At 44.8% G+C, this 22,693-nt stretch overlaps 1 protein-coding gene across 1 annotated transcript in view; it reads right to left on the reverse strand.

Annotated features, from left to right (window-relative positions):
• The window catches only part of CHN2 (chimerin 2), a 299,981-nt gene that overhangs the window by 113,048 nt on the left and 164,240 nt on the right, over positions 1 to 22,693 (reverse strand). Inside the window, exons 4-5 of the mRNA XM_003484050.5 lie at positions 5,999 to 6,030; positions 1,515 to 1,628 (exon numbers count right to left, since the gene is read on the reverse strand). Coding sequence (XP_003484098.2) covers positions 1,515 to 1,628; positions 5,999 to 6,030 — 146 coding nt within the window. The remainder of the gene's footprint in view (positions 1 to 1,514; positions 1,629 to 5,998; positions 6,031 to 22,693) is intronic.

Raw genomic sequence — 22,693 nt, forward strand, 5'->3', positions numbered from 1 at the left:
GGCTATGTACTCTCAGAAAGAGGCAAAGGTGGGTTTAAGTCCAGCCCGTCATATGGTGTCATTTGGTCCCAGTAATCAGTAAAAACCATTGGGTCGTCATCCTTCTCATTTGTAAAAGTCAGAGGGTACTGCCAGATTTACAAAGATCTTCTGCAGAAAATGTCTTAATGCCCCCTCCCCCACCCCAGGCAATCATCTCTCCAAAGGAAGCTGTCACCACGGGTCCTGATGTCCTTTCATGATTACATCCTTGACCATCATCAGCAGAGCATCTCCTGCCTTCCACCTCAGTCGGCAGAAGGGAAACAGGGGAGCTGTGTGGAGCTCCCTGCTTGAGCGCCAGTGCCAGCATCACGGGGACCTCATCATTAGGGTGCTGTCCCTTTAGTACTGACTGTCTCCTCTTGTCCAAGGTCCTGTATCTGCCAGGCCCCATGTGGTTCCCCATTAGGCTGGTTGGCTCCTGATGCTGGGGTGCGAGGAAGATGGGGAAACACTTTGCACACCTGGAGCACACACTTGCTGCTCTGGAAGTGCTCACTCACAACGACCTCACTGAAGAGGTCCTGGCCGGCCCTGTTTGCAACCTGGAAAGCATCTATCTTTCCACAGTCACAACCCCAAGATATGGTGGGTTGAAGACATCTCTATTGGTTGACCTGGGAAGTGTTTCCTTTGATACCATTTCTTTTCATGGAGAAAGATCTTCCTCATTCCAAAGAGTCCAGAAATGAACTTCTGGAAGACAATCCCATTCTGAAACTGAGAATCTTCTGCAAACCTTTCAGGACGGCCACGAGGATCAAAAGATGTGAAATATTTAATCCAGGTTAGGCACGTGCCCGAAATGCAAGGCCTTTTGGGTGCTGTGATTTCCCAAACTGTGATTTCGTGAGCACTCTGCTCCTGTGGCTCGCCGGCATAGAGTGTCACACCCACCCCTGGGAGCTCTGTGGGTCATTGTGATCCCTGAGGGGACCTGTGGGCAAAGTGCACGTCTGTCTAGGCACACATGCACAGTGTGAGGTGAAGACTTTTGACAGCGGCTAAGGGAGACAGAGGTGTGTCTCAATCAGCTGGCTTGATGTTTCAGGCAGAAGTAGCTAAAGGAACACTAACTTTGCAGACAGTTCCCCAAAGAATATCACATATGCATACACAGAGCCTCAGTGTCCATCAGGTGATAACACCTGTAGCTCAGGAAATGCATAAGCCTCTCCTATGCTGCTGGCTGCTTTGTATACAAAGTGAAATAACAAAATAATTAAGGGGGAGTGGGGAGCGAATGATTAACGGTACAGAGGCTTTGTTGGGGATGATGACAAAGTTCTGGAAATGGATAGAGCTGCTGGTTACATGACATTGAGAAGGTACTTAATGCTGCTGCATCCTACCCTTAAAAATGATTAAAATGAAACATTGTATGTTATGTATATTTTACGGCAATAAGACAAACGGGGGAAAAGGAAAGTCTCTGGTAAAGCAGGTGCAACAGGGGATGGAATGGGGCTCACCTTAGCGCTAACGTGTAGCATCCTGGCTGGCGCTGGCTTTCTCTAAGAATGTAGGCACCCTCCACGCCTCCAAGAAGTTCATCTGCCTGCTCTCGGGAGATGATTCCATGAAACCTGCGGAGAGACAAGACCGTCTTTGTTCTGAACAGACCCCATACCAAGTATGGACCACAAAGAGCTGGTTACAAAAGACAGCGGGGGCCACCTGACATCTAGAACTCCCTGCTTCAATGAAGAGGGGCGCCTACCGTGTGCTTCAAGATGGGCTTGGGGCTACCTCCCGGCATGCACCCAAACGGATCCTGAGCTTTCATGTAAGCAAAACAAAAAGAACACCCAGTCCACCTGGCTTTCTACTATTGTCTTTGTTCACAAGCTGAAAATTAAAGTAGCAACCCAAAGCCAGGTTGTGACTCCCTTTTTAGCCATGGGGAATCACAAAAGAGCAATCACTACTTCAGCTCTCTGCTCAAACACAGCTCTGGATTATCCTGATAGCAAATGAGCACTTGCTTATGATCACCCTGCTTACGCTGGGTGTGGGGTGTTGTTCATTTTAGAGGCTCATTCTCTGGGAAGAAGATCCCGCAGTAATGAAGAGGCTTCCATTTCTTTACACTTTGGGAGCAATTGCTTAGGGATATGTTTGAGAAAGCTACCGATGTTTCTTTTAAAGCTAATGGTTAAGTTTTAAAAGTAATACACGTGCGTGTAGAAAATGCAATGGAATTGCATGTTTAGCCAATGACTGCTTTGCTGTGGAGCCCTAGAGAGCGGACAGTGATGCCAGGAGGGAAGAGACCAGGACCAGAGTGAGGGGCAGACAACCAGCCCGCGCTCCACGGCCCTCCAACAAAGACAGCTGCTCACGCCTCTTATCAGAGATTTCATCAATCTGTGTCTCGGCGAAAGGTGGGAGCTGGGCTGGGCGCGAGGCCAGTGCCAAGGGGCCCAGGTTCCCCGGAGAGGGAACAGCAGCCTCTTTCTGGGATTACCCGATCTTAGAGAATTTGGAGGAATAAATTAGAGGGGAAATGTCTGTACAGAGAATCCCCTTTTAGCTTCCTGGAAGCAGGGAGGTGAGGGAGGAAGTTGGCCACATGACAAATGTTGTCTCCACCCGCCCCCACAACAGGAAGGCGAAGATTGTTAGCAGACATATGCAGGCTAACATTTTGGAAAAAAATACCTGTCACAATACTTATGTCCTAATTCTCTTCTACTTTTAACAACTAGGCCTTGCAAGCCAAAGTCGCAGTCCTAGGGCAGCCTGGCCAGACACTCTGGCTTTGAGCATCTTTGAGCATCAAATCGAGTCTCCAAAGTCTTGGGCAGGGAGAGCTTGGGGAAGGGGTGTGCCTGGCTTCCCGCATTTTGGTTTTAAATCTAGACAATCAACATGTGGAAACCTTGGAGCAGCGCTTTTCTGGGGTGAAGCTGAATGTACCATAATGTAAAAGTCCCCAAGGAGACCAGTCTCCCTGGTTCTTTCAAGAGGGAGACTGGGAGAAATCTGGCCAGAGCCCAGCCTATGCGGGTCTGGGTGGGAGGTGGGGAAGCCTCTGCAGCAAGAGCTGCGGCTGGACAGATGGTCTGAGCAAAGACCCGAGGGCTGCCGTGCAGACTCGAGGCCAGTGAGAGTGTTTCTGTGTGTGTGTGTGTGTGTGTGTGTGTGTGTGTGAGTGTGTGAGTGGTGGGCAGGGAGGGTAGAAAGGCTGAAGGCAATGGACAGTTTCCCACAGCAGGGTCAGAAAGGACAAAAGCTGGTGCCACAAGAGCCTTGAGGCTGAGATGTTGAAGAGACACCTGACAGGGCAGGACAGGGGGTGACCACAGCAGGAAGAGAGGGAGAGGACCCACGGAGGAGGGCACAGAAACCTGACCCCCTGACCCAGGGCAGGAAAAACAGGAGGAGGACTGTCCCAAACAGGCCGTCAACCGGAAAGCAGCCGGGTCAGAACTCCCTTGAATGGGCGTGTTGAGGGGATGGCCAGCAGCAGACGCAGTGTCAAGAACTACGTCAAATTCAATTGTTCAAAAGAAGAAAATGACGGTTTTGTGCATGTGAAGACCCAGCGAGTGGCTCATCACCCAGTGCGGACATGGATTTAAAAGCACCCATGATCTGTCCCTCTTACGATCCCAACTTTTCCAAAAGAAAAGACAAAAGACTGGAAGGGAAGAGGCGGAGAGAAGAAGTTAACAAAAGTGCCTCTTTCATGGGGGGCTAGGGTGTTTTCCATCTTGCAGATTCCTCTATGTTCTAATTCCCCCGCATTAGCAGGTATTAATTGATTTGCTTTTTAAGAACAAAAGTAATGCTTACACACAGTGGGAAAATTCAAAATTCGAAAGTTAAAAGGCACAAAACAAATAAAAAGATTAACAGCAGAGAAATAAAAATTCCCTTTCCCTAAAGATGGCCATTGCCACACTTTCTCGTGATTCTTTCTCGAGAAAAAATACACATATATGTTTCTGGAATAGAGCATATATTCCTTTTTGAATGAAGCCAAAAAACCTTTCTTTTTTTAAAAAAAGAAAAGAAAACACAGAATCTGAAGTTTGAAAGCTAATTTTCCTCTTTGGAATGGATAAGCAATGAGATCCTGCTGTATAGCACTGGGAACTGTATCTAGTCACTTAGGATGGAGCATGACGGAGGATAATGTGAGAAAAAGAATGTGTATATATGTGTGATTAGGTCACTTTGCTGTACAGTAGAAAAGTGACAGAACACTATAAACCAACTATAATGGAAAAAAATAAAAATCATTAAAATTTTAAAAATAAAGCTAATTTTCCTCTAATACAAAGCATTCCTTTTTTGTGGTTAAGAAAATCTTTCGGAGTTCCCATCATGGCTCAGTGGTTAAAGAATACGACTAGGAACCATGAGGTTGTGGGTTCGATCCCTGGCCTTGCTCAGTGGGTTAGGGATCCAGCGTTGCCATGAGCTGTGGCGTAGGTTGCAGATGTGGCCTGGATCCTGCGTTGCTGTGGCTGTGGCATAGTCCAGTGGCTACAGCTCCGATTCGACCCTAGCCTGGGAACCTCCATATGCCATGGGAGCGGCAAGACAAAAAATGGCAAAAAGACAAAAAAAAAAAAAAAAAGAAAGAAAAGAAAATCTTTCTCTGGTCTCCTCTTGCTATATAGTTTATGTGAATTGGAGTTTAGAGGGTGAGAACTAGAGGCTTATGGAAAAAAGGAAAAGACACAATAAACAGTTCCTTTTGGAATTCATGTACAAAAGTGCTCTATTCGAGAAGTATATGATAGGTTTTCATTTTATCTTTTTTTTTCCACACCCATGGTATGCAGAAGTTCCTGGGTCAGGGATGGAACCCATGCCACAGCTGTAACCAGACCACAGCATTGACAACTGCAAGGTCCTTAACCTGCTGAGCCACAAGGGAACTCCCATTTTTTCTTTTTTAATTAATTGTGTTCTCTGCGAGCAAAATCCAAATCAGTACATATTGAAGAAAAAACAGTCAAACTACCACCAGGTTAAACACTGGGGGCACGGGAGTGAAAGAGCGAGGAGGCCAGGGGTCCAGGCGGGTCTTCCAGAGCCCCTGGCTGAGTTTCTAAGGCCCAAGAGGAAGGTGCAGAAATGCAGCCATGGAAATCAGAAGTGGCTGCTGGGCTGGGACAAATAAGAGGCTCATTAATCATGAAAATGAAGCTCTGATGGGTAAGGGAATAGAGGAAGGTTTTAGACTGGTGGGGAGGGCTTGGGAGGTGACCTTGAAAGAGACTGTGCCTTATAATGCCTCCAGGTTGGACGTGGGAAGAAAAGTGAATTGCGCACCTGCTCCCCTTCCCCCTTCCCAGGTGGTTCTGCCCTTTGTGAGCTGGTGTACCCGCCACAGCCTAAGACTGCCAGTTATTCTTACGGTAATGTGTACTGGCCCTTCGGTAGGTTTCTGAGAAAGTAAATCAAGAGTTAAAATTAAGAGGAAAATGGAGAGAAATCATGATGGTATTAAGGCAACGTGGCTAATAGAGAAGTCATCCTTTAGGTTTTAAGAGACTGCGAGGTACTGGGGTGCCTTTCTTGAGGGTCGCGTTTATTGAGGTCTGTGAAAGTAAGGCATACAGCCTCAGTTTCCCATCTTTGACACCCTAGCTGTTGATAGAGGATTGTGGTAGAAAGTGAAATGAAACACTGACAGAGCCACAACTATGGGAAATTCTGCCTTCCATTTCAAATACTTGCCAGGCCCTCAGTGGCTGCTTTGGGAAGAGAACTGACTATATAGCAGGAGAGCCTCCCTCCCACATTCATGGAAGCCAAGCACCTGAATATTGTAAGCCAACTCAGTACAAAAGAATCTGATTGCATTTATCCTTATTATTAAACTCTTGCACAATGGACATTTGATGAAGACCACATATTGGAAAAACTTTAATATTTAAATGACATATAAGGTGACTACTTATTACATTATTAAAACAGTGAATAATGTAATACATACTCTCTTCCATAATATTTTGGTCTGTTTTCCACCTATATTAAAAAAGAAGAAAAATATTAATAACGCATTTGAATTCAAAGCAGGTAGATAAAAATGCCATTCAAATAAATAGAGCTAGAGTCCTGGGAGTGATTTCATTACAGTTTTTACTCGTCAAATCATAGATCCAAGAAACTCTGGAGTTAACCAACACATTCCACTATCTTGAGTAAAAATGATCCAGAATAGCCGTATTTCTTTACTGATAAGGCTCATTCCTCCCCCAAATTCTATCACCCAATAAAAAAATGTTCATGGGAAACAAAGTGATGCTTATTTTAATATTAAGGAATTTATAAAAAGCATTACAAGGCTTCATCCTGAAGATTAAAATGAATATTTGAGCATGAATAAAATGAATGTTTATTTCAATCTTTATTGAATAGTTTCATTATTTATTTATAATAAAAACGGGGGGGGTGTACCTGGATAAAAAAAGGAGTTTAATTTGGTCTCTCTCCAGATAAAATCAATACTCTAACATTCTTTTTTTTTTTTTTCCTTTAACAAATGGCTAATGGGCTGAAATGCACTTAACACCAGAGGTACAAGATGTATGCTTTACGAGTTGACTAAAAATCACAAACATTCCAGCAAAAGATTTTTCAATCGCATCTTGAGCCTTGGGGTTATCACATTGGATTTTTACCACATAGGCATGACCATCTACTTTCATGAGAACTTTTTTTTTTTTTTAAATGTTCAAGGTGTTGGAGTTGGTGGGAAATTCACGTGAATGCCCATGTTCCACTTTCCTTCTTCTACTCTGACCCCAGGGACACTGAAAATATGTAGAGTCACAGGAAGTTACGGATTTTCACTGATGGTGATGACAGCAAGTCCGTGTTTGTTTACTGGAGTAGAATATGAGCCAGGCATCTATTTCATTGACAGTCATTTCTGTCCACAGTCAAGTGGGCAGTTTTCTCAGCAGGGCACCATGGTGGGATTTGAAGGCAATTTCCGGGTCTCCCTCTACCCTCCAAAGGTTGCAGGGGACCTGAATGTGCAGTAGAAGCCACGGACCAGAGGAAAGCGGTTAAGATGGAAAGCCGAGGCTCGGAGGACCAACTTCACAAGCCTGCCTTGGACAAGGCGAGCTGGCATAAGACGAATCATCCAGACCCTTCTAAGTGTGTTCACTCTTCTGTGCCTTTTACCCTTGAAAAGCCCTGAACCAAGAGGAGCATTCATCAGTCTTAATCACTAAGGTACGGAGCCTGCGCAGTGCCATTTACAGAGGAAGATCTAAATAACACGAATGGAAGCACGAAGTGTGCACAAGGGCGCCGGACACCTGACATGTGCCTTTACTCCACATTCTGGAAAGCTTTTGGATGCAAACCGAACATTTGTCATCTACAGCATTCTGTTGGCTTTCAAAGTTCTTTCTTACTCTCATGATGCTGTAGATCTGTGCCTGCAACACCACCATGCCCTGGGGGGAACGCAGACCTGGCAAAGCTGACGGAAGCAGACAACATATAATGGGCAGGATATCTCTCCATCAATATTTTGCATTTCGAAATGACTCCCTGTTTATCAGAACAATTGTATTTCCATCTTTTTGGTTGAGCCATAACACATGTTTGTAAATCTGGGTGTAACTCCCAACCCCATTCCCTTCCTCCATTCTCTTATGTTGCCAAAAGAGAAGAGTAATTAATCTAACTTCCCAGATGGACAGCTATGGTAGATAGAGTTTACTACTAATCCCTGGTGTGCATGAACGTAGTTAATTTCATTGACTCCTAAGAAGACAACAACTTGCTTTCAGTGCATCCATCCATCGTAAAAATATAGGGCACGCTCATGTTAAGAAGTCCATGCTCAGCCCTGTCATTGTTTGTGATGGTATGAGAGGAAAGGCAGAAGGAGCTCAGGTGTGTTCTGTACTTGCAATCGGAGGAAACACTTGAAGTATCTAACATAGGACCCCCCCAGATAGGGAAGTCAATATTTCTGCTGCCTTGGCGAATACCAAGTAAGATCCTGCCTACAGGACCCTTTGGTCCAAGAGAGGGACAAATCTGCAGATGAAAACCACAAGAAAATAAAACAAGAGCTCTGAATTGTGTGGGAAAGACGACACATGGAATAGAGCCATGGAACAGCTCCCAAATATTGCACGAAACGTTTACTAAAATATTATTCTTTGTCTATCTGAAATTCAAATTGACCTAGGCATCCTCTTATTATTTATTTTATTCTAAATCTGGCAACTCTATATAGGGGGAGAGGAAAGGTGGAAGGAAGGAAGAGAGGGTGAAGACAGCGGATGTGGGCAGCCATCTGATCGCTGCTCCCACCGTCCAGGCTGTTTTGGTAGTAATCTGAGTCAATCTCTCTTCCCGGTGTTGTCTCTGTAGCTCTTAAAGAAACATAGCTGTCCTTGTTAGAGAGAGAATGGCTGGCATGAAAAAATACATCACCTTTCCTTTTCCTAAACTTTTTGCTCAGAGGAGTCTAAATATAGTCTTTCCACAGTTCACTAAGCTTTTAACCAGTCGAAAGCTTTATCTAAGTTAAATGACCTCAGGAAGATCACAGAACATCTATTTTTTAGAGGTGGACAATATTGGATCCTCAGATCCAGAAAAAAGCACAGTGGGCTGACATCAGGGCTCCAAGGGAGAAGGGACTTGACTCTAGTAACCTCTACCCTGTGATCTAGTCTTGCCTTAAAGGAGCCTGACTCTGTCCCCAAGCTCGGTTCCTCAATAGACACTGATGGCATTGGAGTGCACCTGCAAAATGCAGATTTGTTTTATTAAAGGATCCATAGCATTGAATTTCAATTTCCAGGTGTAGGAGATTCTCTTCAGTGAGTGAGACACAAGACAACTGACTAATAAGAAGTAAGGCAGCTCAGAAGTTCTTGCATTCTTATTGAGAACTGTCAGGCAACTTGAAAAACAATGGAGGCCTGATTTAGGTAGTTATGTGGATTCAGGAAGGAACAAATATGCAACATCCTAACATGACGGAACGTCGGTTCAGCATCTTCCCTGCTACTGTGATTATCCCAGGACACCCGTCACTCAGGCGAAGACAGTCACCGAGGACAGGACGCACAGAGATCGGATCTGCAATGCCTGCTCTGGGCTTTAGGGGTCCACCTCCAAGAAGTGAAAGAAGCCCAAACATTTTAGGGAAAAAAAATCCACAGTGATTTGAGAACATACTGCTCGATCTTCCAATACTGCATCCTTTGAGGATCCACCTGTTTCTGCAATGAACATCTTTCTTCACAGAAGGAGGACACCAAGCAGACAGGTGAGCAAACACCAAAAATGGGTCCTTCCCCAAGACACAGGTGACTCTGATGTACGTGGCGTGACCGTGCAAAATGGTAGCTGATCCTTTTTTAAAATATAACTGAACACCCTATTCTAAATAAGCATCATCTACATTAGAAGACTCCCCACGGTGGGTAACACACGCTTTTGAAGTCACTGTTGATCACAACTTTTTTTTTTTTTTTTTTTTTGCTTTTTAGGGCCACACCAGAAGCATATGGAGGTTCCCAGGCTAGGGGTTGAATCGGAGCTATAGCTGTTGGCCTACACCACAGCCACAGCAATGCGGGACCCTTATCCCACTGAGCGAGGCCGCCAGGGATCGAACCTGCATCCTCATGGATGCGAGTCAGATTCGCTCACCCCCGAGCCATGACAGGAACTCCCTGCTCACGGCATTTTGGTCTTCCTCTTTTGGAACTGCCTTAAGCATTGCTACCCTTTCTCTTGAATATACTTAACAGCAGCATTTCTTGAAGTGTGGTCTGGTCCCTCAAAACAAACACTTCGGGATGCTTGTTAAAGACAGAGTCCTGATCTCTTCCTCAGATGAACTGAATCAGAAAGACTGAGGGTAGGGCTTCGACGCGTTATTTAATCAAGATCCCCTAGATGATACGGAAGCATACACTAAAGTGCTAGAATCACTGGGAAATAGAAACATACATCTTTTTTTTTTTTTTTTTTTTTTTTTTTGAGAGTGGATGTTATTATGACAAAGAGGCAGAAGTTATTCAGACAGCCAAATTCAGGAAACAGGGTGAGTGATCCAACTGGGAAACAGATTTGCGACAAAAATGAGGCATGATCCTAAGGTAATAAGATCTGCACTGTGACTTGTTCTGAAGGTATTTTAGAACAAGCATCCCCAACATACTCTGAGCACACAGCTGAGCGGAACAGGAATTTCATTAACCCTCTATACTGAGTAGATTCTCTAACAAAAATAAACAACGAGGTAATAATATTGCCAAAGATTTGAAAGATACAATCTAAACGAGACCTCAGGTACCCGGACTAAATAAATACTGAGGGGGCTGAACCCTGAGGGGAAGAGTGGGGAGCTTTATGGGTATAAGGTGCGATATGTTTAAACAGGAGGCTGATCAGGAGGATTCTGAGGTCTGAGAGGCGCTCCCCTTCCATCAGCCAGCTTTTCTGCTGCTCAAAGTGTGATCTGGGGACCAGCAGCATGGCCTCACCTTGGAGCTTGTGAAAAACACCGCATCTGTATTTTGAAGAGGAGTCAGATACGCATTAAAGTCTGAGACGCCATCGCACGTAGGAGAACTTGTGACAGCAGGTTCTTAACTACGAGAATGACGTTGGCTTCAACCTTTGCTAAGCTGTTATAGCAAATTTTCAGAGTGATTGTTCTGAGAGCAAAGGGTGCCTGTACTCATTAAATGTTTGCAGAATGAGCCAAAGATTATGAACCCAGAGCCCCGCTGTCACTTCATTTGCTGTGTGACCCTGAGTAGGTTATTACACTTCTTTGCATCTCATTTCCCTCCATTTTCAATAAAACTGGAGTTATAAAAATGTACTTTTTTGTCTTTGAGGGTCCGCACCCATGGCATATGGAAGTTCCCAGGTTATTGGTCGAATTGGAGCTACAGCTGGTGGCCTATGCCACAGCCACAGCAACGTGGGACCCGAGCTGTGTCTGCGCCCTACACCACAGCTCATGGCAATGCCCGATCCTTAACCCACTGAGCGAGGCCAGGGATTGAACCCGCATCCTCATGGGTACTAGTTGGGTTCATTACGGCTGAGCCACGACGAGAATGTCCCAAAATGTACTGTTTTAATAAAGCTGTTTCAAAGATTGGATGAGATAATGCATGTGAAAATGGCGAGAGGCTCGGAACATTGTGGTAATAGGCTGGCATTTATGGAGTGGCTGTTTCGCACCAGGAACTGTCATGGGGTTTCACATGTTTATCTCATTTAAGCCTCCAAACAACCGTATGAGGGAAGTGAGTGCAATTATTTTTCAGAAAGCCCCTGAACGAGCTTGAGGTCACAGATGGAGTAAGTGGCTTAGGGCTCAGCACGCCTACCTTTCACCTCCCAGCTCCTCCAGAGTGGATGCCAGTCAACACTGGTGCCTTCATTGGCTATCCAAATTCTACAGTTTGGTTAAACACAGAATTATCTGAGTTGTCCTTGATTTTTCTTGGCCAGCACTGCACACCTTAAAATCTCCTTGGAATGAACTGCATTCTGACAATGAGTGAACAAGTGAGATCTTATAGTAAATTTGCCTAGATGTGGTGATGTTTTGGGTCTCTCAACTATTTCCCCATGATTCAGAATTAGATGGAGTCCAAACTACCTGGTTTGTTTTTCCAATTTCTTCTTCTCCTGTTAAGGAAGAATTCCCAGCATTTTGCAAAGCTTGAAAGAACAGTAGGGTGACAGCTGCATCGTGAGAGACGGGAAGCATAATCCTTAAATGAGTTAGCTTTATAGTCAGATTATCATCGCCTAGATAAACACAAGTTCTTTTCCTATTCAACACAAAGACATTTAAAGAATATTGTGAGTCCCCTGTAAACAAGGTTTCCAATTATTGAAAAAACAAAGCTTTCATAATCCCTCAGCAGCTGGTGTGTGTTAAGTTTTTGCTTAATTGAAATAATTTAAAAACCCAATTTAGCAACTCCCTACACAGGGCAGCTAGAGTCTTAGATTCTCGGAGATACAGATCCAGTGTGGGGAAAAGGCTTTTGATGGGGAGGTTTGTATTGGTGATACTGGGACAAGTTCATCCAGAAAAAAATAAATATGGATAATTCCCTTTGAATTAGAAATCAAAGATCTCTACTGAAAGGGAGAGAAAGAAAACGCAAGTACTGAAGTTGGCATTCTTGTGGTCACATTGCCTCGTACAGAATGACAAGTGATCCAACCTGAAATCCTCCATTTCTTTTCCTTCATTTTCCTCATGGCATTACTTTAACCCCTTCCAAGATACTGTTGGGGGTGCTGGCGAGGTGAATTCCTTTCTGTCTTGGTTAGAGTGTATTTTTTTAAAAAAAGGAATTCTCACTGTGGCGCAGCAGAAATGAATCCAACTAGGAACCATGAGGTCGTGGGTTCGATCTCTGGCCTCGCTCAGTGGGTTAAGGATCCGGCGTTGCCATGAGCTGTGGTGTAGGTCAAAGACACGGCTCGGATCCTGCGTTGCTATGGCTGTAGTGCAGGCCAGCAGCTGTAGCTCTGATTTGACCCCTAGCCTGGGAACCTCCATATGCCATGAGTGTGACCCTAAGAAGCCAAAAAAAAAAAAAAATCCTGGCCAGTCTTTCTGAATAAACCTCCTTAAAAGATGACCAATGGTTTTGCTAAGTTATGTAAGTACCCACTAGTCAGGAGCCTTAGTAACTGGCTCTACACATTCTGCTAACTGACAGATACCCCAGTATCAGTTAAGATGCTCAGGGCCAAACCAACTCCCTTTCATTTGCTTGCTTTTCTGCCTTCTTCCCCCCGCTGTAATTTTCTAGGAGGTATGATTCAAAAATTAGTGATAAGGGAGTTCCCACCATGGCTCAGTGGTAACAAACCTTGCTAGTATCCATGAGGACATGGGTTCGAGCCCTGGCCTGGCTCAATGGGTTAAGGATCCGATGTTGCCGTGAGCTGTAGTGTAGGTCACAGATATGCTCAGATCTGGCATTGCTGTGGCTGTGGTGTAGACCGGCAGCTCCAATTTGACTCCTAGCCTGGGAACTTCCGTATGCTGTGAGTGCATCCCTAAAAAGACAAAAAACAAAGAGAAAAAGAATTAGTGATAATATTAGAACAAATTAAAAGTAAAAGACTTGGAGTTCCTGTCGTGGCTCAGCGGTTACTGAACCCGAATAGCATCCATGAGGATTTGGTTCGATCCCTGGCCTTGGTCAGTGGGTTAGGGATCCAGTATTACCATGAGCTGTGGGAATCTCCATATGCCGCCCTAAAAAGACACACACAAAAAAAAGAAAAAAAAAAGTAAAAGACTTTTCTTAGACGGGTGGTTTCTCAACTGGGAAGAGGGGGGTTGTTTTTATTCCCGGGGATACTTGACAATGTTTGGAGACAGTTCGATTGTCATGACTGGGAGGAGTGTACTACTGGCACCTGGTGGGGGGAGAGTCCAGGGATGGTGGTAAAATCCTTCAGTTCACAGGACAGCCCACCCGCAAATGTCTGTGATGCTGCGGTTGAGAAGGGCAATTGCGCACAGACTCAGACAAATTCGCACACCTTGCACATTCAGCCCTTCATTCCTGGTTCTGGTTCCCTCCAGGTTGAGACTTAGGAACCCTGACCCAGAACCTCACTGAGTGCGGGGCCCGGAGGAGCAGAGAAGGAGCCAAGATGCAACAGGTGCCTTCAGTGTGGGCTCCAGTTCTGCTAACAGGCACATCATGTACAGACTGACATTCCCAGGGCCCAGATGACGGAAGAAGCCCCCTGTGATCACATCACTCAGAAGCATGGAGAGGAAATCAAAAGGAACACCTGACTGACACCAGAGCCCAGAACCTTCTCCTACACCAAGAGGAGGGGAAACTGTCCGGGGAACAAGAGAGATGATGCACTCGCAGAAAATGCTGACGCTGCTGGGTAGGTGGGTTGATCTCCACGGGTTAAACCCCTCAACCTGCCCATTCAGCAGACAGGGTCAGCTGCCTGTTACAGGAAGGTCTGTCCATCACCTTGGACGCTCACCTCCCTTCACTCCCATCCCTGTGACTAGTTCGATCCAGGGCAGCACCCTCCACCCCTGCCCTCTAGTGCCTGAGCCAGATTCCTTCTTCCTTCCCAACCCCACTTGTCACCGAGTCCTGACCATTGTATATAATTTCTCCAATTGCTCTTGAAGCGGTATCTCTCTCTTTCTCTCCCCATGTTCACGGCACTGTCTATCCACCTGGACCACTGAAATTGTCTTTTTTTACGGATCTACCTGTCTGCACTTTAATCATCCTCCATTGTCTTTCGCACTGAGGACAGAAAATGCAAATCTCATCATGTTATTCTCTGCTCCAAAGTCTTCACTGGCTCCCCACTGCCACGTGGTCAAAACCATACGACATAGAGGGGCCTTTCCAGACTATCCTGCTTAAAAGTGGCACCTCCTCTCCTTGGCATATCCACATATGTTTTCCACTACATTTATCACCATCTGAGATGTATATATTCTACTTGTGTGCTTTGTGCCAATCTCTCCCATTCAAAGGAAACAACGCAAGGGAAGAGATGTCTGTGTTTTGCTTACTGTTGTATCTCCAGAGTCTAGAACAGAGGTGGTACACAGTAGGTGCTCAATACATATCTACTGAATGACTGAATGCACAGCATATAGGATCTTCCCAACATAGCCTTGCTTGTGTATCCAGAATATGTCTTGTAGACCAAAAAATATTGCCTGCCACATCAGTGAACACAGGATGTTACAGCCATCAAGCCATCAGCCACAGTAGCCACCTCCACTATGGTGCACCCCAAAAGGATTGAGGATGGAGAAAACAGGGTACTGGCCCTAGAAAGTTAAGGTGCATATAAAAGAAACGATTTCACTGAGCCCAGACTCTAGCCTCTTCCCATATATAGAAAAGTGCTAAAGTCATGAATTCGAGCTGTCTGGTTTTCCTTTATTTTTATTTTTTTAGGGCATATGCAAGTTCTAAGGCTAGGGGTCAAATCGGAGCTGCAGCTGCCGGCCTACACAGCAGCCACAGCAACTCAGGATCTGAGCTTCATCAGTGAACTACACCACAGCTCATGCAATACCAGATACTTAACCCACTAAGTGAGGCCAGGGATTGAACCCGCATCCTCATGGATACTAGTTGGGTTCTTAACCCACTGAACCACAGTGGGAACTCCTGGTTTTTAATTAGCAGTAGTCTTTTGATGTTCTAACTACTTGCCTTTTTTTTTTTTTTCCCCCAAAAAACTCCTACGTATCCTGGCTCCTCCCTTACTTCAGAACTGTCCCTCAGAGCTGCCTAAGAGACTTTCTCAGGGGCTTAAGTTGTCAGTATAAAACATAATTCTTGGAGTTCCCATCGTGGCTCAGCGGAAACGAATCTGACTAGTATTCATGAGGACGCAAGTTCAATCCCTGGCTTCACTCAATGGGTTAAGGATCTGGTGTTGCCATGAGCTGTAGTGTAAGCCACAGATGTGGCTTGGATCTGATGTTGCTGTGGCTGCGGCGTAGGCTGGCGGCTACAGCTCTGATTCGACTCCTAGCCTGGTAACCTCCATATACCATGGATGTAGCCCTAAAAAGACAAAAACAAGAAATCCCACATAATTCTCAACTTTTGGGATGTGCATTTTCTTCAGCTGACAGTCCTTAGCACATAAACTCTTGTTCCACCCAATTGTTTAAGTTCCTAGCACAGAACACCTTGTAGTTTCTGAAACACACGTTGGTTGCTCATAGACTTTGGCCATTCTTTGGTCCCAATATTTCCTCTGCCTGGAATTCTAATACTTGCTCTCCAACCTGTCTATGCCTTAACCTGGCAAAAATCTTGCTGATCTTAATAATAACAGGTAAAACACCGCCCTCTTGGAAAAAAATCTTTCCTGGCCAACTCCCACTACTTTAGGTACAGTTTCCTAGACTCTCTGCGAACTTTATAAAGGCCTAAGTTACCGCCAAGACCTCACCATGATTGTGACTGTTGGCCTTTCTGACCTCTAGACATGAGTTGTTTGAAGAAAGGGCACCTGTCTTTTCACCCCTGTTGTCCTAGCACCCAACAGAGTATCTTGTACAGAGCTTGGCCTCAGTGGAAGTCATAGATTATTTCAAAGTCAGCTCTGCTAATGGCCCTGCATCCCCTTTCTGGGCTCATTGAAACTTCAAAGGGGGCCTGCATGGCAATATAGGCAGTACTGGTGGCTCACACCTTGATCCTTTATGCTTCCACACTGACAAATCTTGCTCCCCTCCCAGCTCATTGAGCAAAAAGCTTCAATGAGCAAAGAATGAAGCCCACAGGGAACAACCATGACTTGTAGTCAGGGATTCTGCTAAGCAAGTTCCACACATTCTCGGGCCAAGGGGCGAACCTGAGAACCAAAACCTAAGCTGCCCAGATGCTCTGGAATTTGCAAGCTGAGAATAAAATATTAAGAGAAACTGTTAGCATCAATTCACATACACCCAGAGGCTAATGGCAACAATAAAAACAATCCCTGATAGTTATTAAGAACTTACTAGGTGCCAAGAATTGTTTAAACACTTTCTTGATGTATATTAACCCATTCGATCCTCAGAACTACCCCAGAGATAAAATCTATCACGCCCATTTCCAAAGGACCATTTGAAGCAGGTTCTATTACCCTGGAGCCGGGGCCCCTGACCATACACTCTACCCCCTGAACTGCAACCATCCTATTTTCTGGATCCCTGAAGATGTCTTGATTCACAGATCCTTCCCAAAGCCCCATGTTCAGCGAATTTCTTCATATCTTTCCACCTACTCTCCTCCCCCCTCCCCCAATCTTTGTTTTTTCCCTATATGTAGCCAGGTATGATTTCTGTTGCTCACAATTGAGTCCTAAGTGACATCCCCATTGAGTCCCAATCTCTAGGGCAGGAACCAGAGTGGCTGTGAGTTAGGCTGTGTTTACCAAGCTCCATAGGGGATTCTGACACATACCTGGGATTGGAAGCCACAACTTTGGGCAGCAGGTCTCAAACCCTGCAAGAGTGAACATCTTTCTAGAAGCTTGGGACACCCTTCTGGATCCACTCTCACAGCAGCCTTCCAGGAGCATCCAAAAGCCCAGCCACGGGCACTACTTTCCCCGGCAGTCAGCCCAGATCATCTTCCCAGCGGCTCATTTTGACCCACTTTTCCTTGCCACATCTTCTCTAGCACTGAATCCTTGGCAGCAACACCCAAACCACCTCTGGCCCTGCCTGTATGGACAAGCCACTTAGGTGTATTACTGTGGCTCTATCCTGGCACTCTCTTGGCTATGGTTTGGTTCTCATCCTATGGCATCCTGAAGCCACAGTTCCAGGAAAAATGGCTTTCCTCCCATCAAGCCAAATCCCGTGGAGGCCACACTGACTGGCTGGCCTCCCGCTGGGGCAGGAGAATCAAATATGATGGGTTCACCTGTCCGTCCTTCTGCTACTTCCTATAGATAGGCATCTTACTCTCTTAAAAAAAAAAAAAAATCTCATAAAGGGGAATCAAAATCTAGGATTTAAACATGGACAGAAATTTTATCTTAGTATCTAATCTCATATCCCTTCTGCTTCAAAGTACACTTTTCTTGTTCCCTGGTCCTCAGTGCAGATAAGAACCTGAAAATATTCTCTATAGGAGCAGGTTTCCACTATAAGTAGCCATCTCTGTGCCACCTGATTGCCTGTTCTTCCTCATACGAAACAGTCCTTGTTCTTTTCATCATTTCCAGTGGATCCTATTTTCCAACCCTTAATTCATCTTCATTATTCTCCTTGGAACTCCCTTTAAATTCTCCACATACCTCTTAGGCTTAAAGAGCTTAAAGTAACCAATCGAATCGAATCAAATCAAGGGAAAACTAATGTTGCTGTTAAATTTCTAGGGGGGAAAAGATCGCGTGAGTACAGTCATTTAATTCCTCATTCTCGTTAGTAAATTCCTTTCTTCAGAGCCTAATGGTATTTGGGTTAAGTGGTACTATGTGTACTTTGCGACAGGCAAGGAATGTCTATCCTTCTCCTCCTTCCCCCCTCTTCCTAGAAATGCAGTAAGATTCAAATGTAAGTATTCACTGTAAGTATTCAAAGGCATGTGCTCAAACTGATGGACAAACTTAAGCGACCCTAAGAAAAAGAAAGGGGACAGATGTTGGGAGATGGTAGAAATTACAGATGATCCAGCTAAATGCTCTCAATACTTTTTGCATTATAACCTTCCTTTGCAGCTTTTTTATATGTTCCTCAATCATCTCTTTCCAGCAAAATGTTAATCCTACAAATAGACTGCGTATCTGTTTATGTCCTATAGGTATGTCTGTGCTTTGCATATGAAAAGAGTAAATGTTTTTTCCATGCTCTCTCAAGAACCAATCCTTCACCCCTTCCTGGGGTAGTGCTGCCCTCACTGACAATTCATTTTCTGGTAGGATGTTCATGGCTTTGAGAAGGCTTTTATATTTCTTTTTCCACCAGGAAGGTGGACTATGTATCTTTGCCTCCTTTTATAGATAAGAAAGCTGGAGTTTAGACTGGTAAAGGAATTTGCTCACGGTACCACCTGGGACCAGCAGCAGGTTCAGGGTTGAAACCCAGCTGCTAATTTCAGGCGTGGGACCCATTTTGCTACATGGTGATGAGGCTGTAAAATCCAGAAGCCTGTTCTCTACTATTTAAAAAAAAAATCACTTAATTTGGCCTTTCTCAAACAGGCATTGGCCCCAAACAATTCCCAACATGGTAATAAATAAGAGCGGAAGTGCCTTAATTAATGTTTGTCCTTGCTTTCAAATTCTTTTTCTGCCTAAATATTCCATGTGAACACTTCTTGAGCTGGCTTGATGGGGCTTCCAGCAGTTCTGACACTGAAACACCCTCTTGCCTTTCAGGGCTGTGCATCCAAGAGATTGTTTTTGTCCCCTGTTAGAGCACACCCTTCGGTCACTCTTCCTGCGCAAACTTTGTTTGTCTTCTTGACATTTTATCGTGAAAATGTTCGTATATACAGAAGAACTGAAAGACTTTTACAGCAAACACTCATGTACACACCACCTAGATTCTATACTATGTACTATATATACTTGCTCTATGGCATATCTATTTTTTCATCCCTCCATCCATCCACTCATCCAAATTTGGGAGGGGGGGTGTATTTCACAGTAAGTTGCAGATGCAGTACTCTTTCCTGCAAATGCAGCAGCATGTAAATCATTCATCAAAATTCAGTAACACATAGAAGGTAACACCAGCTTTGTTCCTGAAATTAAAGAAAATGAGCTTAGTTTACATGTTCTGATGGTGTTCCCAAATAAAGAGATTCCACACACCTCTTTAATTTCCTGCTTATGGAGTGCTGGCCACCTTTCTAAACAGGCTATCATTTCCTAATGGGGAGGAGGTGGTCGTGAGAAAGCAGGTAAAGGGAAAACGTCGTATTATCACTGCCTTGGCTTCCTTCATCAGTATGTTAAATATGAAGACCAAGATCTTAGGGTGGCTTGGGATCAAGTTCACCCTAAGTGACAGGACTAAAGTCATCCTTTTGGCTAAGATTCATGCAAGTGTTTTGGAAATGGAAGAAATTAAAGACCAGCACTTCCAGGCTCTGGTCGGAGCACTTTACGTGCATAAACTCACCCTTCAAAGTTACTTCTAGTGCAAGGCTAGAGGTCAGCAAGCTTTTTCTGGTAAGGATCAGACAGTAAATCCTTTAGACTCTGAGGACCACACAGTCTGTGGTACTCAACATGAAACATAAAAGCTGCCATAGAAAATACATAAAGGAATGAACACTGCTGTGTTCTAATAAAACTTTATTCACAAAAATAGCTGGCAGACTATGGTTGGCCAATGGCTATGCTCGACTAACAAACATCAGTGTCTACTCTCAAAAATTGGATTCAGGACTTTTTTTTTTTTTTTGTCTTTTTGCCTTTTCTAGGGCTGCTCCCATGGCATATGGAGGTTCCCAGGCTAGGGGTCCAATCGGAGCTGTAGCCCCTGGCCTATGCCAGAGCCACAGCAACGCGGGATCTGAGCCACGTCTGCAACCTACACCACAGCTCACAGCAACGCCGGATCCTTAACCCACTGAGCAAAGCCAGGGACCAAACCCGTAACCTCATGGTTCCTAGTCAGATTCGTTAACCACTGCGCCACGATGGGAACTCTGGATTCAGGACATCTTACAGCTAGCTCCAAACTCAGAGCTTTTACCAATGCCTCAAAAGTCCTTTTATTTAATGGTGGGCCAAATCATCTATTTGAGTTCATGCCCTTCCATCTCTTGTTGTACAGATAGGAGAGATTCATTAATTTTTAATCGATGGCATACTGATGCCAACTTAAAAAATCAAAATAAACTAAGACAGCGAGTGGTTGAATTATCTCGTTAAATGACTGAGAATGCTGAAACCCTAAAGGATCTGATCTGCCTCCTTGAACTGAAAGATGCTGCTGCTGGAGCATCATTCTGCACGGTCTTTGAGAAGTCACGGAACTCGAAGGATCACAGCAGAGCAAAGAGACAACTTGAAAACTGTAATTATAGACGTGGTAGAAATACCAAGGGAGATACAAGAACAATTCATCAAACAATCGATGTCTAATTACCTAGAAGGACACAAGGTGCTGGATGGCAACCAATATGCCTGTGTCGGGCTGTGCCAAGCCTATTTAATTTCCTTCCGCAGTAGAGGGGGGATGACCTGGCCATGTAAATAAGGAGGAAGAAAGAGATACTATCATGAAGGCAAAGCTTGCGATTCTGTCCAACAAGACAGGAGACACGGTGTCCTGGGCGCTACTGCCAAGTGAGACTGTGAGGGGACACAGCCAAAGGGAATCGATTACCAAAGGCACCGTTCAGCCTGGGGATGGCTGGGGAGCTGGAGACTGAGGCAAGGAGGCGGGGCCAAGACAGCATGTGTGCTGGACTGGCTTTTATGAGCCAATTAGTCACCTACAACCCCTGAATTGAGAGCTCTTCGTTGAGCACACACATGATGCATTGATGAGCACGTGGAAAATAGAACTACAATTCAAAGTATAATTGAACTATAATTCAAAACTACAATTCAGTAACGGACTTGGTGTTTTTATGAGTGCCAAGGTCCATTAAAAGCAAGAGTAAATCTAGCCAGGACGGGGCACAGTCACAAGATAAGAAAAACATCTAAATACAGCTGAAGCGCATAAGAATACGTACTGAATATGAATGAACATGAGTATGAATCACCTGATTAGAACTGAATTTGAATTTTTTGTTAATTAGTCATGCAAATATAAGATTAAGAAGTATACCTTCTTGGGGACACAGGTGGGTGTGGGCAACCAGGTTAAACTAAGCCCTGACCATACTTCTCCCAAGATTCATATTTGGTCTCTGCAACATTTGAGGGCGTGGGAAAGCTAGACATGGCAGAGAAGAGAGACAAGGGCAAGATATTTTTAAAAGGTGGAAAATAACATTGAGGAGGAAGTTCATTTAGGAAAAAAGGCAGCTCTGGGGTGACTTGGCATCTACTTGGGAGTCCATGAAAAGTCTAGCACAGCAGTGGGCAAACTGTAAGCATCATCAGGGGACAAAGCATCTCTGTTTTTTTGGGTTTTATTTTTTTAGGGCCACACCTGCAGCATATGGAGATTCCCAGGCTAGGGGTCCAGTAGGAGCTACAGCTGCCGGCCTACACCTCAGCCACAGCAACATCAGATCCCAGCCAGGTCTGCAATCTACACCACAGCTCACAGCAACACCGGATCCTTAACCCACGTAGCAAGGCCAGGGATCAAACCCGCAACCTCATGGTTCCTAGTCGGATTTGCTAACCACTGCACCATGACGGGAACTCCAGACAGAACATCTTGATACTTCTGTTCCTGGGTGTCGGGAAGGCAGCATGAAACAGAAAGAGGGAGCAAGGACAGTGGCTACAGTTATGATCCTTTACTCTTGAGGGAACACCCGGATGACCTGCAGGGTTTGTTAAAACCCACCTCCCTGCATCCCAGCTCTGAGTTTGTGACGCTGCAGATCTGGGGTGGGCCAGTGAATCTGCATTTCTGACAAGTTCCCTGGTGAGGCCCTGGCTGCTGGTCTTGGGACCACACTTTCAGAATCATGGGGTGAGAAGCCCAGTGGCTGGATTTGGACGGTCTGAGCTTGAATCTGGCTCTGCCCTTCCTGAGGTATTTGTCTCATTTCCTCTTGTAAAATGAGACAGATAACAATCGCCATGGCACTGCTGTGAGAAATAACACGTGTGAAACTCTTAACCCAGTGCTCAGGGCACGGTAAGGGATGCACATGCCTTAATGCTCATTACTAGTGAAAGACTGACAGCAGCAAATAATTACGCAGGTGAGAAAAAGGAATGTGTACATGTACGTGTGACTGGGTCCCCTTGCCATACAATAGAAAGTTGACAGAACACTGTAAACCAGCTATAATGGAAAAAAAGAAAAATCAGTAAATAAAAAATAAATAAAATAAAATAAAATAATTGGCCAGTATCCTTGAGAGTAGCTACAGTCAAATTGGGATGGTCTGAGACGGTGCCATCTATATTTTGTTTTTTCAAACGTATCACTGCTTGGTGAGCCGGGTCCCACTACCTTAGGAAACTTGGCTTGCTCAGGGCAAAGTGT

This window comes from Sus scrofa, chromosome 18 (assembly GCF_054392235.1).
Source record: "Sus scrofa isolate SSC_HxYL_T2T_F1_AM1 chromosome 18, Sscrofa_HxYL_maternal_Yorkshire_Landrace_v2.0, whole genome shotgun sequence".
Lineage (NCBI taxonomy): Eukaryota > Metazoa > Chordata > Mammalia > Artiodactyla > Suidae > Sus > Sus scrofa.